This window comes from Megalops cyprinoides, chromosome 5 (assembly GCF_013368585.1).
Source record: "Megalops cyprinoides isolate fMegCyp1 chromosome 5, fMegCyp1.pri, whole genome shotgun sequence".
In the NCBI taxonomy this organism is placed as follows: Eukaryota; Metazoa; Chordata; class Actinopteri; order Elopiformes; family Megalopidae; genus Megalops; species Megalops cyprinoides.
Window position 1 is genome coordinate 34,414,953 of NC_050587.1, and position 13,073 is coordinate 34,428,025.

Consider the following 13,073-nt stretch of genomic DNA (forward strand, 5'->3'; position numbering starts at 1 on the left):
CGATAAATATGAATACCAATGTGGTGTGGCAGCTACGGATCTGGGAGGCTCTCCACGAAGCCCGCAAGGTTCCCCCTGCATTCCAACACCCCTCCCCCCCCAGCTGGCAGCCGGGCGGCAGACGGGCGGCCGGCCGCAGCGAGCGCATCCTCTGGCCGGCCCTGGCAGGGTGCCACGGCCCGCTGGTCGCATCCTCGCCCTCAGATATGTCCCGCACGCTTCCTGCTCCTCCGCCAGCGCCCCTCTTCACAGCTGCACGCTGGGCATGGGAGTGGCCATAGGGCGGGTGGAGGGGGGGACCAGATGGCCGTCCTCCCTGCTTTCAGCAGAGCTGTTATGGCAGCAGCTGGGCCCCGGTATTAATACTGACACAGATTGGCACCGTTTCTTAAAGCGCGCTCAGGAATCTGGTGACCTGATGTGAGGGAATGGAAGTCTCCCAATCAGGCGGGGTTATTTAGGATGTGGTGTAACTCAATCGTCATGTTCACGCTAAGCCAGCCAGGGTGTATCAGTGACTAATGAGTATTTATTACTGAGCAAAGTCTGTATTCTTTTGTCAATCCTGCCGTGCTTGTCTGCCACTATTTAGCAGTGCAATACTGAACTGTTTGCTGAGAGAGATTAACTTAGTTTGGTAGTTATAAAGCTGGTCTTTATTGTATGCAGAGCCCCAGATTGTGTGTTTGTGTGTGTCTGTGCATGTGTACATGCGTATTAGTATGTGTTGTCGGTTTTTCTGTGTACATACAGGACTACAGGGTCTGTGTGTGTTTATGCAGGAGCGTGTGTGTGTGTTTGTGTGGCCTCTACGTGGTGTATGTGGCCCGTGTGTGACTGTGCATGCATCCCTATGTATGTGTGTGTGTGTGTGTATGTGTGTGTGTGTGTGTGTGTGTCTGTGCGCATGTGTGTGTGTACATGCATGTGTGTGTTTGCATTAGTGCACGTGTGCATGTGTGTACGTGCACTTGAAAAAATATCTCTGTGGGCTGGGAGGGTCCTCTTGTTGATGAGAAGCTCTTTCACATCAGGATCTGAGAGACGCGGCCAGAATCACTCTCCCTCTGTCACACTCCGCTGGATTCAGTATTACTACCAGCCCCTCCCGACAAACCCCACACACTTCCCCCCGCTCCTGTATGTTCCCATCTGTAATCGTTTTGTCCTCCTGTGTTCCGGCTCTGGGTGCATTTCAACCCCCTGCCCCCCCTCGACCCATCATGACTCCAGAGGGGTCCTGTAATGTCTCATCTGTATCACCAAAAAACCCACACCATCCCACGCTTACAAACAGATGTGGGGAAAGACAATAACAGTCTAATTCTGGAAAAGGGTCTCCTCCCCATTCTGTTTACTGTGTCACTGTTGGTTTGGTGCCACTGAGCCAAATGACAGGACTCTGGGTACGACCTCAAGAGGTGGGAGAGCTTGTGAGCTTGAAATAGAGGAGGCTGAAATATTACCTTAAAAATGTCATTCCCCAAAATGTCCCTTTTTGTTTGTTTTTGCTTGTGATTAACAAGCAAAAATGTCAGTTAGGTGTGTAATTCCTACCAATCATTAGGTAATTTCTTTATTCTTTTTAATTGTATCTAATTGTAGACTTAGACTTAGAGTTCCACTTAGTAAATTAAATGTAATTATCAAGAAGACAGTACTTTTAACTTGCAGATGTAAATAGCACACTCTAATAACATATTGTGCATGCTTTGAGTGCAAAGGGGAAACAAAGGCAAGCAAACAACCTGCTTTCAGGATACTGGTGGAGAGTCTTTTAGAACAGATTAACTGATGTTTACCTTCTCCTCATTCCTTGTTTGTGGGCATGGAGAGCTACGTGTGAATCTAAATTTTCAAAATACACATTGTGCATATGCAAATGAATATGTATATTAAATTTTTTAATCCCCCTCTAAGGATATAATCTACAGAGCATGTAAAGCAGCTGATAACAGGACTGAAAGTGTGGGTATTTTTAGCAGGTGGTGCAGTCATTATTTACAACCCCCAATTAAGAACAGTTGGCTTCACGGTTTAATTGCAGTTTGTCTTCCCTCCTCCCACTGACCTTGTTGTTGGTCTGCAGGGTGGATCGATGGCTATGGAGGCCGGGGCCAGGCCTCCTGCCTTTGGCCTGCTCCAGTTTCACTGGGGCAAATAGGTCAAAGGTCTTGATTTTCACAACAAGCTGTTTAACGCTGTCACATGGCGTGCCGAGACCCCTCCCAGTTTTTTTATGTTCTGCACAGGTGTCCAGGGTGTGGTTACACCAGCTGTGAGCAGGGCTTTTTTGTAGCCTGCTTACTGCGTAAACGCAAAGCGTGTTCTGGGGGTGACCCGTATAACTTTTCTATGAATACGCTAACACACAGCTGTCAGAGTTACGGACCACACCCCTGCCCTGTAATACCATCTGCAGAGAGCTCTGATTGGTCCAGACCAGTCCAGGCCCATTAATTCCTTCTGGACATAAAACAAGCTACAGGAAAAATGCCATGGCTCAGCCTGGCTCAGTCCAGCCTGGCCCAGCCCAGCCCGCTTCACTCACCTCTCTCCGGTGTATCCAGGGCCGCACAGACACTGTCCCGTGGACGACACACAGGTACCCCCGTTGTGACACTGGCACTCCTGGGAACAGTTCCTCCCAAAGCGCCCCTCTGGGCAGGGCTGGCCGCACACTGTCCCCTGTTCAGACATTAAAATCCCCTTAACCAGAGGCTTCGCTCGTCACATGCATTCAATTACGCTATTTACCTTAGTCATTCGCCTCACAGACGCTCTGACTTTGGGTGATCACGCAGCAAACACATGTTGTTGCACAGCTTAGGCAACGACCACTTAAGACAGCTGAGCTTAATTGCTGAGATGATTCAAATTAAGTGCCTCGCTCAAGGCTACGGAGGCACTGGTGCACGCAAGAACACAAAAAAGTTTAATGACTCATAAAGGTTATTCAGCTGATCTGGGCTCGTCATTTTGCCTCCAGTCGTATGCTCATCAAGCATTATGTCAGGCTTTGTAAACTCACACTGATGACTCAGACTTGCAGCCTCACACAGACGTTTCCTCATTGGTTAACTAGACATTACACTGCATTACATTACTGTCAGTTAGCAGATGCTCTTATCCAGAGTGACTTACATGGATTACAGTTTCATGTATTATCCATTTATACAGCTGGATATTTACTGAGGCAAGTCTGGGTTAAGTACCTTTCCCAAGGGTACGACAGCTTTGCTCCAGTGTGGAATCGAACTGGCAATCTTTCGGTTACGAGCCCAGCACCACTATTATCTTAACTTACCTTACCACCATGCCACGGTGCCATTGCTATATGCCAGCGATGACATACATGTTTTATGCTGCTTGTGAGCAAATGAGACGGAAAGGGAGATACGTACCATCCAGCCGGCGGGGCAGGAACACTCCCCGGTGACATGGTGGCACACCCCTCCGTTCTGGCACGGGCACCGCTCTTCACACTGCTGCCCGTGCTTACCCGGGGGGCACAGGTCCTCACAGCTGCAGGACAGGGGGGGAGAAGCCTATCACAGCGTGCACACCTGACCCCGCCCTCACCGCTGCACTTCAAAGCATTTTCTAACAGCCTGAATACCCACGTAATTACACCCATGTATTACATTTAAACATTCACCTCAAGGTTTAATATACAGATTCAACCCAGATAAAAGGAAAAGTGCATGAAACAAATGCAAGGACATTTTAAACTGTATTTTTACATCGTTCGCCTTTAACATACGTCTTTTCTAAAGACAGCTTAGGTTAAGAAGGCATCTGGCCAGTCGCATCCGATAAAGGCCTCATATTCAGCTCCCCGAATGCATGAGAAGTGTGAGATATTCCATTAATCATGACCAGACATTCCGCTCCGGCGTTCCTTCCGTCCTCCTTCCAGGAGGTTCCGGAGGCCCTGGTGCTGTCTGTGTTCCTGTGCCAGTCACGGATGCTCAGATTCAGACTGCACTCTTTGCTCATAGAATGCTCATAAATGAGCCAGCAAATCCAGAACACTTGCAGCTTCGACAACTGGTCTCAATAAGCCGGAATATCTGGACATGGTAAGCGGGAATACGCGCGGCGTGGTGTCGGGGGCACACTCACAAGGCCCCGGTGTATCCCGGGGAGCACTTGCACTCCCCGGTGATGTGGTCGCAGGTGGCTCCGTTCTGACACTGGCACCTCTGCTGGCAGCTGTGCCCGTAGGTGCCGGGTTCGCAGTGCTCCTCGCAGCGCCAGCCCCTGTACCCCGGGGTGCAGATGCAGGCCCCTGTGATGGGGTTGCACAGCGCCCCGTTCTTGCACTGACACCGGTTGCTGCAGTGGGGGCCCCAGTGGTTGCTGTCGCACGCTGCCGAGAGCACAGGGGAGAGAAGGTGCGAGCGTTAATCGAGTCCGAAAGAGAGCGTCTGGGGAGAAACGTCACTGAAATCCGCTGGAGGGAAAGGCAATGTGTTGGAGAGAAGCACTGAGGAACCACATCCTGTTCTGGTGAACCAAATGTTCATCTTGGTTTTATTTTTGTTGCTTTCTGTGTTCAGATTATTGCTTCCAGTTTGTTGCTTCTTGTGTTCAAAACATCCTATCTTAACATCCTATTTTAAAATATGCTCCCAAAACTTTGTCACTTAGACATTTACTGTGAGTTAAATAAGGGTTATGAAGTAAAATTGAGCAATGGTCATTTTTCAAGAGAATGGCCCCACAGTAAGCACCCCTTCAGAGATAGTTTTGCACATCACTTTCAATAACCACGCAATGAGTAGAAGCTACAATGGAAAGAAAGACCTGGAATGACCAGGTGACCTAAGGAAACCTCTCGCTTCAGTAAAGAAGCTCTCCCGAAAGGAGGGCCTTAAGAGAGTCTCCAGCAATATGACAGGACACGCCTTCCTGCGACCCTTTCCTCTTGGTGGTATCCTGCCTTTCTCCAAACCACAACTCATCCAGCATGTGGCGAATTATGTTACAGCACGTTACACCACCAACCTTCCACCAGCTTTAGTCCAAATTTACGAGGGAGTTCCCTGCCCAGAGCCACACGCCTTCATGTAACTCACCGAAAGCGGAATGTCTCCGACCGCATGTTTATTCTAAAGGTCTTTCATCTTTTATGCAACACGTTTTCTTTTTTTTTTCTACTTCTTTTCAATGTGAGGGGTGCTGCCCTCGTGGTTCCAAATGGCGGGCAATTACATGGGAAAATGTGGAAAAAAAAGAAGAAAAAGCTGACAATCGAGAACCATCCATTATGTTATATATACTCACTTTTAGGGGAAAACAAGTCTTTTTTAATCATCTGATGCACTCTGTTTTGGTGGAGCCAGTGGGACTCTGGAAAGCCCATGGTGGCAGCAGCACCATAGAGCTTCAGTATGCCCAGGATAGGAGCACGCTCCAAAAAAGGACTGGTGGTCCCAAAACGCATTAGCATATTTTAATGCGTACCCAGTATGCAGCAGTCCAAAAATCCTTTTCTTTCAAAAGTTTGACATGTTTCTAAGACAGAGCACACCTTTTGTTAACCTTTGAACGGGTTAATTCCTGATGAAGCAATGACACTTAAGTATCACGACAGGATCTATTTAACATATAGATCTGTTTGTGTGATCCGTCACCCATTTCGACCAGCAATCCATTTAAAAGTATTCTTAACCAAACTGCCACAAAATGTCAGCCTGGCTGTGTGCTCCAGTGGGAACTGAAAAACCGGAAAGTAAGTGGTGTAAAAGTTGGAAAATGGATCCCTGACCCTGACAAGGTGGTTTGTATTGCAAGATTAACACCGGAGCAATTGAGGTGAAGTGTCTTTTTGGGCATCCCACCTGGGGACATCAGTGCGGAGCAGAGCATACAGAATTTGGGCGAAGACCAGAAAGCCAGTGGATTAAAATTCTGCAGAGAGCGCGCGCTGCTTCACCGAAACTGCAGGATGAATGAAACCAGCAGTTTAAAGCAGTTCTGTAATTCATCCAACGATGAGGAGTCAAGTTGATTCTGGCGAAGGTGGTCTGGCAGGCAAATAAACAGCGAGCCAGGCCCTTTCTGCCCGTGTGTGGCTCGGTATTAAAGATGGGGCTGGCACGGCCGGGCAGATGTGTTTTTGCATCCCTGATTAAAGCGGGAGGCAGCGGTAATGAGAGGACATGGCGGTTGGCTGCGGCCTGTAAACCCGGGACCATAAATCCATTTATTGAGACTGACTCATCACGTGTGTCATCTTAAACACAACGAGCTCGCCAACATGTCAGCCACTTTTCAACAGTCAGTTTTAAAGGTCTTTTTTTTTTTTTTACCACACCCCATTCCAGCCCCACCCCCTCCCCCCACGCACACACACACACACACCCCACCTCCCATGTTAACTCCCACTAGGGTAATGATACGCATGTCGTCTCGTTTTGGTTCACGTTCACAGGTTTGTCGATCCACCGGTTTCAGTTACTGTGAAAGCGCAGTCCAGACCGAGGAGTCCCCCCCCCCCCACTGTTAAAACTCTCAGCTGTCGATCTCCGGTGCTATTTCAAGACCAGTAAAACATAAGCTCCTTGTAAACACAGTTCACTCAATGCGCAAGTATTCGCAAAGAGGCAATGATCTTTAGAACTGAAACCACGATCACTCCCTAGAGACCAGACCCCGGTCACACAATGCTAATTTGTTTTGATTGCAAAGGGCATTACCATCACGGTCCATGATTAGAACTTTAATAAGAGGCTGCAAAATACGTCATGCCCTGGTGTTCTATTTCACAGGAGATGCGTTTGAGCCCCTTTTGAATCGAAGTTTTATGGGTTGGGCATTTTACTGTTTTTTTCAAGGTTGGCTCTTACTGTACATTATGAAACGTTAGAGCACATCGGGTCAGTCGTGCAGCACGCTGTCCATGCATTAGACTGAAATTATTTTGAAACGTAAATCAATAATTAAGTGATCATGTGATTCTGTAAGAGCAGAGCACCTCAGCCATTACGCACCCACATCTCAAGCACTAATTAATTCATTCATGTCTCTCAATTGAGTGACTTGCTAAAAGGGATGGATCCCCTCCCTCAGAAAGAAAAGGGGTTTCTGGGAGACTCATGAAGTAATCTAAAAAAAAATGTAAAAATAATAAAAACAGGTGCTTTGGATGAGCCAAACCACACAGGGTCACAAACTCACATCAAAGTTTCTTTTCTCTGACGTCTGCATCATCTACAGCCCCTGGTTTCCCAGACTACAGGAAACGAATCCCTCTGGCACAGGCAAGCTCAGGGTCCAGCACACGCTCCTGAGGTGTGTACAGGTGTGACACTATTATCGCCCTGCTGTCAGGTGCAGCACCTCCTCAGACTGTTTGAGACTGTATTAAACTCAACACCTCATGCTGGGGGGGGCCTGGTAGCCAACTCTGAGGTCAATGTGGGGCTGAAATACCCGCCCTGCACGGTGTTGAGCTCTACAATGTGACACTCATGTGGTGGGAGGAACATATTTTTTGAGGCCATATTGTAGATCTTGGATGGAGCCAGACATGGCTGGGTGATGGTTGGGGGGGGGGTGTTAAATGGCTTGAGAGTTTCCATTGTATCCTCGCCTCGTCCTCTGAATGGAGGAGACAGGCAGTCCGCACTTCTGGCCCGGTGAAAAGTGTACAGTGTATCCGCAGGCCCCTCGGCACAGCACAATCAGAGGTGGGGGGGGGGGGGGGGGGGGGGCTCATCGCACAAACACAGATGAAACTCTCTCTCTAGCATTGACTCGGGGCTCTCCGGTACCTTTGTCAAACATGACCTAGATAGAGTGGACCCACAACAGTGCCCAGGGGCCTCCCCGTGCTTAAGCAACGAGACCGACTGTTCCCCTTTGTGTTCCAATTTAAGGCACAGCTGACCTGCTGAGGAGGGAGATGCGAGTGAGATCTGAGATACTGCAGAGATTGATAGACTGCACTAACGACTTTTACCAGATTCAGAATCTCATGGTATTGTTGTATTATCTCCACTACACTCTACTTTAAACTCTTACTCTGATTCTATCCAGATTTAGAGCACTAATACTTGGACGCGTAATGAACTCCTGTAGACGAGTGGGATGAAGGCTAGACAACATATAATATCCCCACAAACCAACACATTCTGTAATACCAGGGAGAAAAAAAATGTTGTTTTCACAAAGATAATGTGTCTCTAAATGAGATTTCATACTAAATTATAAAAAGAAAACACCTCCTTCTGCAATCCATATCAAACTCAATTATTTGAAATTGGCTTACATTCATAAGGTCAAAATCCCCAGCAGGAGGATTAAATCTGACCAAATTTCTTTCTGACGTCTTTATATAATTTACCGGCACATTTAGCAGCCAGACAGATGCTCGAGACTGTTCACTAAAGCAGACTTTCCAGTTATTTCTGCTAAAGATAGTCCACACTCAAAGAGATACTCCATGCTCAAAGCGGTAGTCCATGCGCAAACAAACACTCCATGCTCAAACAGACAGTGAACATTCGGAGAGTGCACTCAAAGAGCTAGTCCATGCTCAAAACACAGTCCACACTCAAACAGACAGTCCACACTCAAACAGACAGTCCACACTCAAACAGACAGTCCACACACAAACAGACAGTCCACACTCAAACAGATAGTCCACACACAAAGAGATATTCCATGCACACTCAAACAGTCCACACTCAAACAGATAGTCCACACACAAAGAGATATTCCATGCACACTCAAACAGTCCACACTCAAAGACACAGTCCACACAAAAACAGCGTGCATGTCTTATCCACATTCTTATTTTACTAAGTGTCTCAAAGTGTATTTGCTCTGCATGCAGTGTTTTTACCACGTAGCTGTGCCTTCTGTTTTCCTCTGACAAAGCCATACTCGATTTAAAATGTTAGAAGGGGCAACTTTCAATTACCCAATCACCTACACATTGACCCTTTAGTATGCACTAGGCCTCTTGAAGGCTCGGGATAAGATGCATTCGAAAACGCGTTAACAACCCTTCAATGGAACTCAAGAAGCACCGGCGTGCCAAGGACATCCGCTAAAATGCTGCTGTCTGTATAACTCCCACCACTTTTATCTGTAATCAAAAACACTAAAGCCAGGATTAAATCAAATTTCTGGCTGTCCAATGCTAAGCAGAAACACTGAACCAATAGAAACGCTGGCATCACTGTTGATTCTACGCTAAACCATGTTAATTGCCTCCGACGGGCTTGTTATTTGTGAGCAGCGCTGGGGTCAAAGGTTGGATTAGATCTCGCACTTACTCTCAGAAGAAGACAAGCTGGCAAATGAATCTGTCATCATGCCACGTTTAGGTGTAGGAGGTCTTAATATGGCATGCATGAAGGAAAGTGAAGTCTCTATGGCACTTATCCTGTCTGCTTCCATGAATACAAATGTATATTTGTTCAAACTGACGACCATCCTATATAGAAGCATCTCAGCCAATACAATCAATGATGCCAATACACATGCACTGATGACCAAAAGGTCACCTGGTGTGATCACATGCAATCAGCTGTCAATCAGATAATCTGCAAAAGAGGTGCAACATACAAGCAGGAGGAAATGTAATATGCTTTGTAAAATATAATCTGCAAATTAAAAAATAGCATTTGTTTAAAACTGGAAATGATTCAGTAATTGATATAGTTTGTTGTAAATGCCATACATTGTGGCACACAGTATATGTGAAAACATTAAAATAATATTATTTTACATGTAATAAAATAGATTATTCACATTTAACTATATACTGAAATAATTTTTCAGAAAAAGAAACATTTCATAAACAAGACTTAGGGTAGAGGGGGCAAAGTGCAGTATTCATCCATGAAAAACAGCACTGTAAGATTGAGGATCGCCCAGAGTTTGTACGGTAAAATTCTAAATCAATGTGGGTCACCGGGGTCAACCGGATCCAAACAGTTTTGACCGGGTGTTTATAAATAACCGTGCGGTCTGGTGCATGGGCAAGCTTACATCTGTTTCATATGAGCATCCCTGTATGTGGTCTGACGTCCCTCATTAAAACGTTTACTGTGGGTGTCATGGAGGAAAGGCATATTGAGAATGATGGAAGAACCAGAGACATGACAGAGAGAGGACGAGAAAGAGAGAAAGAGAGAAAGAGGCTGGGGTGAGAATAAAAAAAAGTTACGAGGAACAAATAATAATCCATCAATTTACAACCTGTAAAAAGGTGCTGTATTCAATACATGGGAAAGCGTAAAAAATCACAGAAAAATCTATTTTAATGTATGCCATTTGTATACAAAAATATTGTCAATTTGATGCTTAAATATTACACAGTCTAAAATATTTCATAAAATGTTCTAATGCCATACGTTCTACAAGTTCTATGATATATAAGTATATATAAGTTAAATAAATATACACATGCAGATAACTGTAGGTATACACCTTAATCTGATTTGTGTTTCCTGACTTTTATCCCTTTGTCTCAAGGACTGCACAGGGCAGACAGGAGGCTTGTTTGGCCAGCCCGTCGTATTAGTGCTGGATCATAAAGGAAACAAGCAGAAAAGTATTGGTTATTTAGGAGCGAGAAAAAAAAATCATCCCCCCCCACCAAGTAATTCAACCTGCCAGCTGTTGATTGAGACTGAGTTGGGCCAGACCTCTTTCCTCAAAACTTGGGGTGGAGGGGGGCTTCTGGGGGGAGAGGAGCAGTAGTGATTTTCCATCCGTTTAAGAACGCCCACTCAGGCATGCTGAGTTCCACACGGAGCCCCCCAGAGGCTCATGGGAACCTGAGACGTCTTTTCGTGTGTATCGAGCATTTGAAAGGAAAATGTACATCTGTACAAGCAATGTGGAGCTTCCACAGTCTGTCTGGCACATAGTTCACATTTATATTTTCTTCTTTTGTGTGTGTGTGTGTGTGTGTGTGTGTGTGAATGCCTTGCCAGGCAACTGAGAAGACTGTAGTGACAACCCTCTGTGAAAAACTGAGGCTGGAAGCTTGAATGACAGTTTATTATTTGTTTGCATATGTCTTCCTGGTTAATGGTCTGGACATAGGGTACTGTCCACTGGAAGCCACTGTTCTGCTATACAGCTAGTGTTTGAAACACTGTCTCGCATTGCAGCTCTTTTGAAAAGGGTGCTGTTATGAAATCCATTATTACAGTCTTATGTTACAGCTTTGCTAAACAAACTGATACTGGTTTTCTGTCTCCGGTAAATGTGATTGTCTTCATTTACAATGATTTCCAGACAAAACAGAGAAGGGCGGCTATTTTAGAGGCTGCGTACGACCCTGCAACACGTCAGGACACACAAAGCAACCGTGAAATTTAGAATTATAAGCAAGTAGACTGTGTTCCATGAGACTATCCAGTTGGTCTTCGTTCTAACTTATTCCACACGTATTATGACATATTGAGGGCAGACCAACTGGCTCCAGACTAACTAACCTCTTTAACTGTCTCATAGCCCAAACGGCTGCCGTAGGACAAAGGCACTGCGCGGATGTGGAGTTTAAGGAGTATTAGCGAGAAGGTGCTGCAATAACAGTTTTATTCTAGCAGACAGGGTGGTTTGGCTGGACGGAGGGATTGAAGCTGAAACAGGATCCCCACGGCAGCTGGCACTGGGGTTGATTTAAATGCATTTTTCCAAACGGGCGCCTCCGCTCGAGTCCGAAAACCACAGAAGTTACCACCCCTGGCGTCCCAGAGCAATGGCTACCAGTGGGTCACTAATGAAGAAATAGTCTCCCTGCGAGCTTGTTGAGGATGCACCTAAAAATCCACAATGTCTCTTAATGGGAGAAAATGGCATCTGCCACAGAGCTGTCAAAGGTAATGGAATTTCTCTCTGCGGTGTCCAATCCTTCTATTCATGTGCCAAACTTTATTTTAACCCAGATGTGTCACATCCTGGGGGCACTTCCTGAATTAATGTCTCCCCAAGCAGCTTTTTTTTTTCTTTTTTTTATTATTTTCATCTTGGGTAAAGAATTAGAGAATTCCTGCCCTTGCTTTTTTTCTTTCACCCCAAACAATACTCAGACGCATTGTCAGGGTCCTCTGACCCATGAACAGGACACAACAATGAGTCTGGCCTCTCGGGGTGTTTTGAGGAAATGAAAGTCGTGTCGCTTGGGACGCTCGATAAAACCCAGGCGGGACCTCCCTCCGATCGAGGCTGAGGGGCGAGAGGACGTCCAGAGAGAGAGATCTCTCTGAGATCGGGGCTCCAGTCGGCAGGGAATCAGCCAAAATGAGCCGGGATAACCTTACGCTGTTTGGCAATGTGAGCTGCCTTCATGAGTATTCATCTGACAGCTATTGTTAGCATAAGGCAATGAGATCAGTCAGATAAAGCAGGATAGACTGACAACATTATAGGATTTTTTAACAAAAAAAAAAAAAACATGAGTATCGCTTACACAGCAATCTCTCCCTAACAGTAGCTATCTGGGAAGTTTCCTTACACCACGATTATAGTGACTCAACAAAATAATAGACAACATAAACGTTCAAAACTGCTCAAGCCCAGCTTACTTTGGTGGCTCTGAGTTTAAACAGTACAGAGCCTCAGGGAGTCTTGGGAAAATAACAGCTTCACAGGCAATGAAGCAGAGCGATAATGACATCGCCTGATAGGGACGCTGTTCGGCCCGAGGCACCTCCACGGGAATGACTCATATTGATCCGCGAGGCGCGCTGTCCATACACATTTTTAGCTGCAATCTGACCCCATACGTCCCTTCCTTGCTGCATTAACAACAGCCGGCAAATTTCAGGCATGAGGCGAAACAACGAGCTCTGTCACCATCACAGGACAGAGGCAGACAACTGAGGCAAGTATGTCTGCATTTGCGCGTTCGTTTGTTGGGGTTGGCTGATAGGCTGATCAGCACAGCTTGAGGAGGCCTGACTGGCCGCACAATGTGAGCTGATGCAAACTGACGCGTGATGTATGGTGGCGGAGGCGAGCTACATCAGGTTACACGCAGTGTCTTTTATCCCTGTCCATGTAAACCCGCCAGTATCCGTGAAGCTTTTTTTTTCAGCTGG

The 13,073-nt window shown here is 46.2% G+C and overlaps 1 protein-coding gene across 1 annotated transcript in view; it reads right to left on the bottom strand.

The window, feature by feature from the left end:
- The window catches only part of megf10 (multiple EGF-like-domains 10), a 65,243-nt gene that overhangs the window by 23,705 nt on the left and 28,465 nt on the right, over positions 1-13,073 (bottom strand). The window contains exons 6-8 of the mRNA XM_036528646.1: positions 4,126-4,372; positions 3,405-3,525; positions 2,552-2,688 (exon numbers count right to left, since the gene is read on the bottom strand). Of these exons, the coding sequence (XP_036384539.1) occupies positions 2,552-2,688; positions 3,405-3,525; positions 4,126-4,372 (505 nt within the window). The remainder of the gene's footprint in view (positions 1-2,551; positions 2,689-3,404; positions 3,526-4,125; positions 4,373-13,073) is intronic.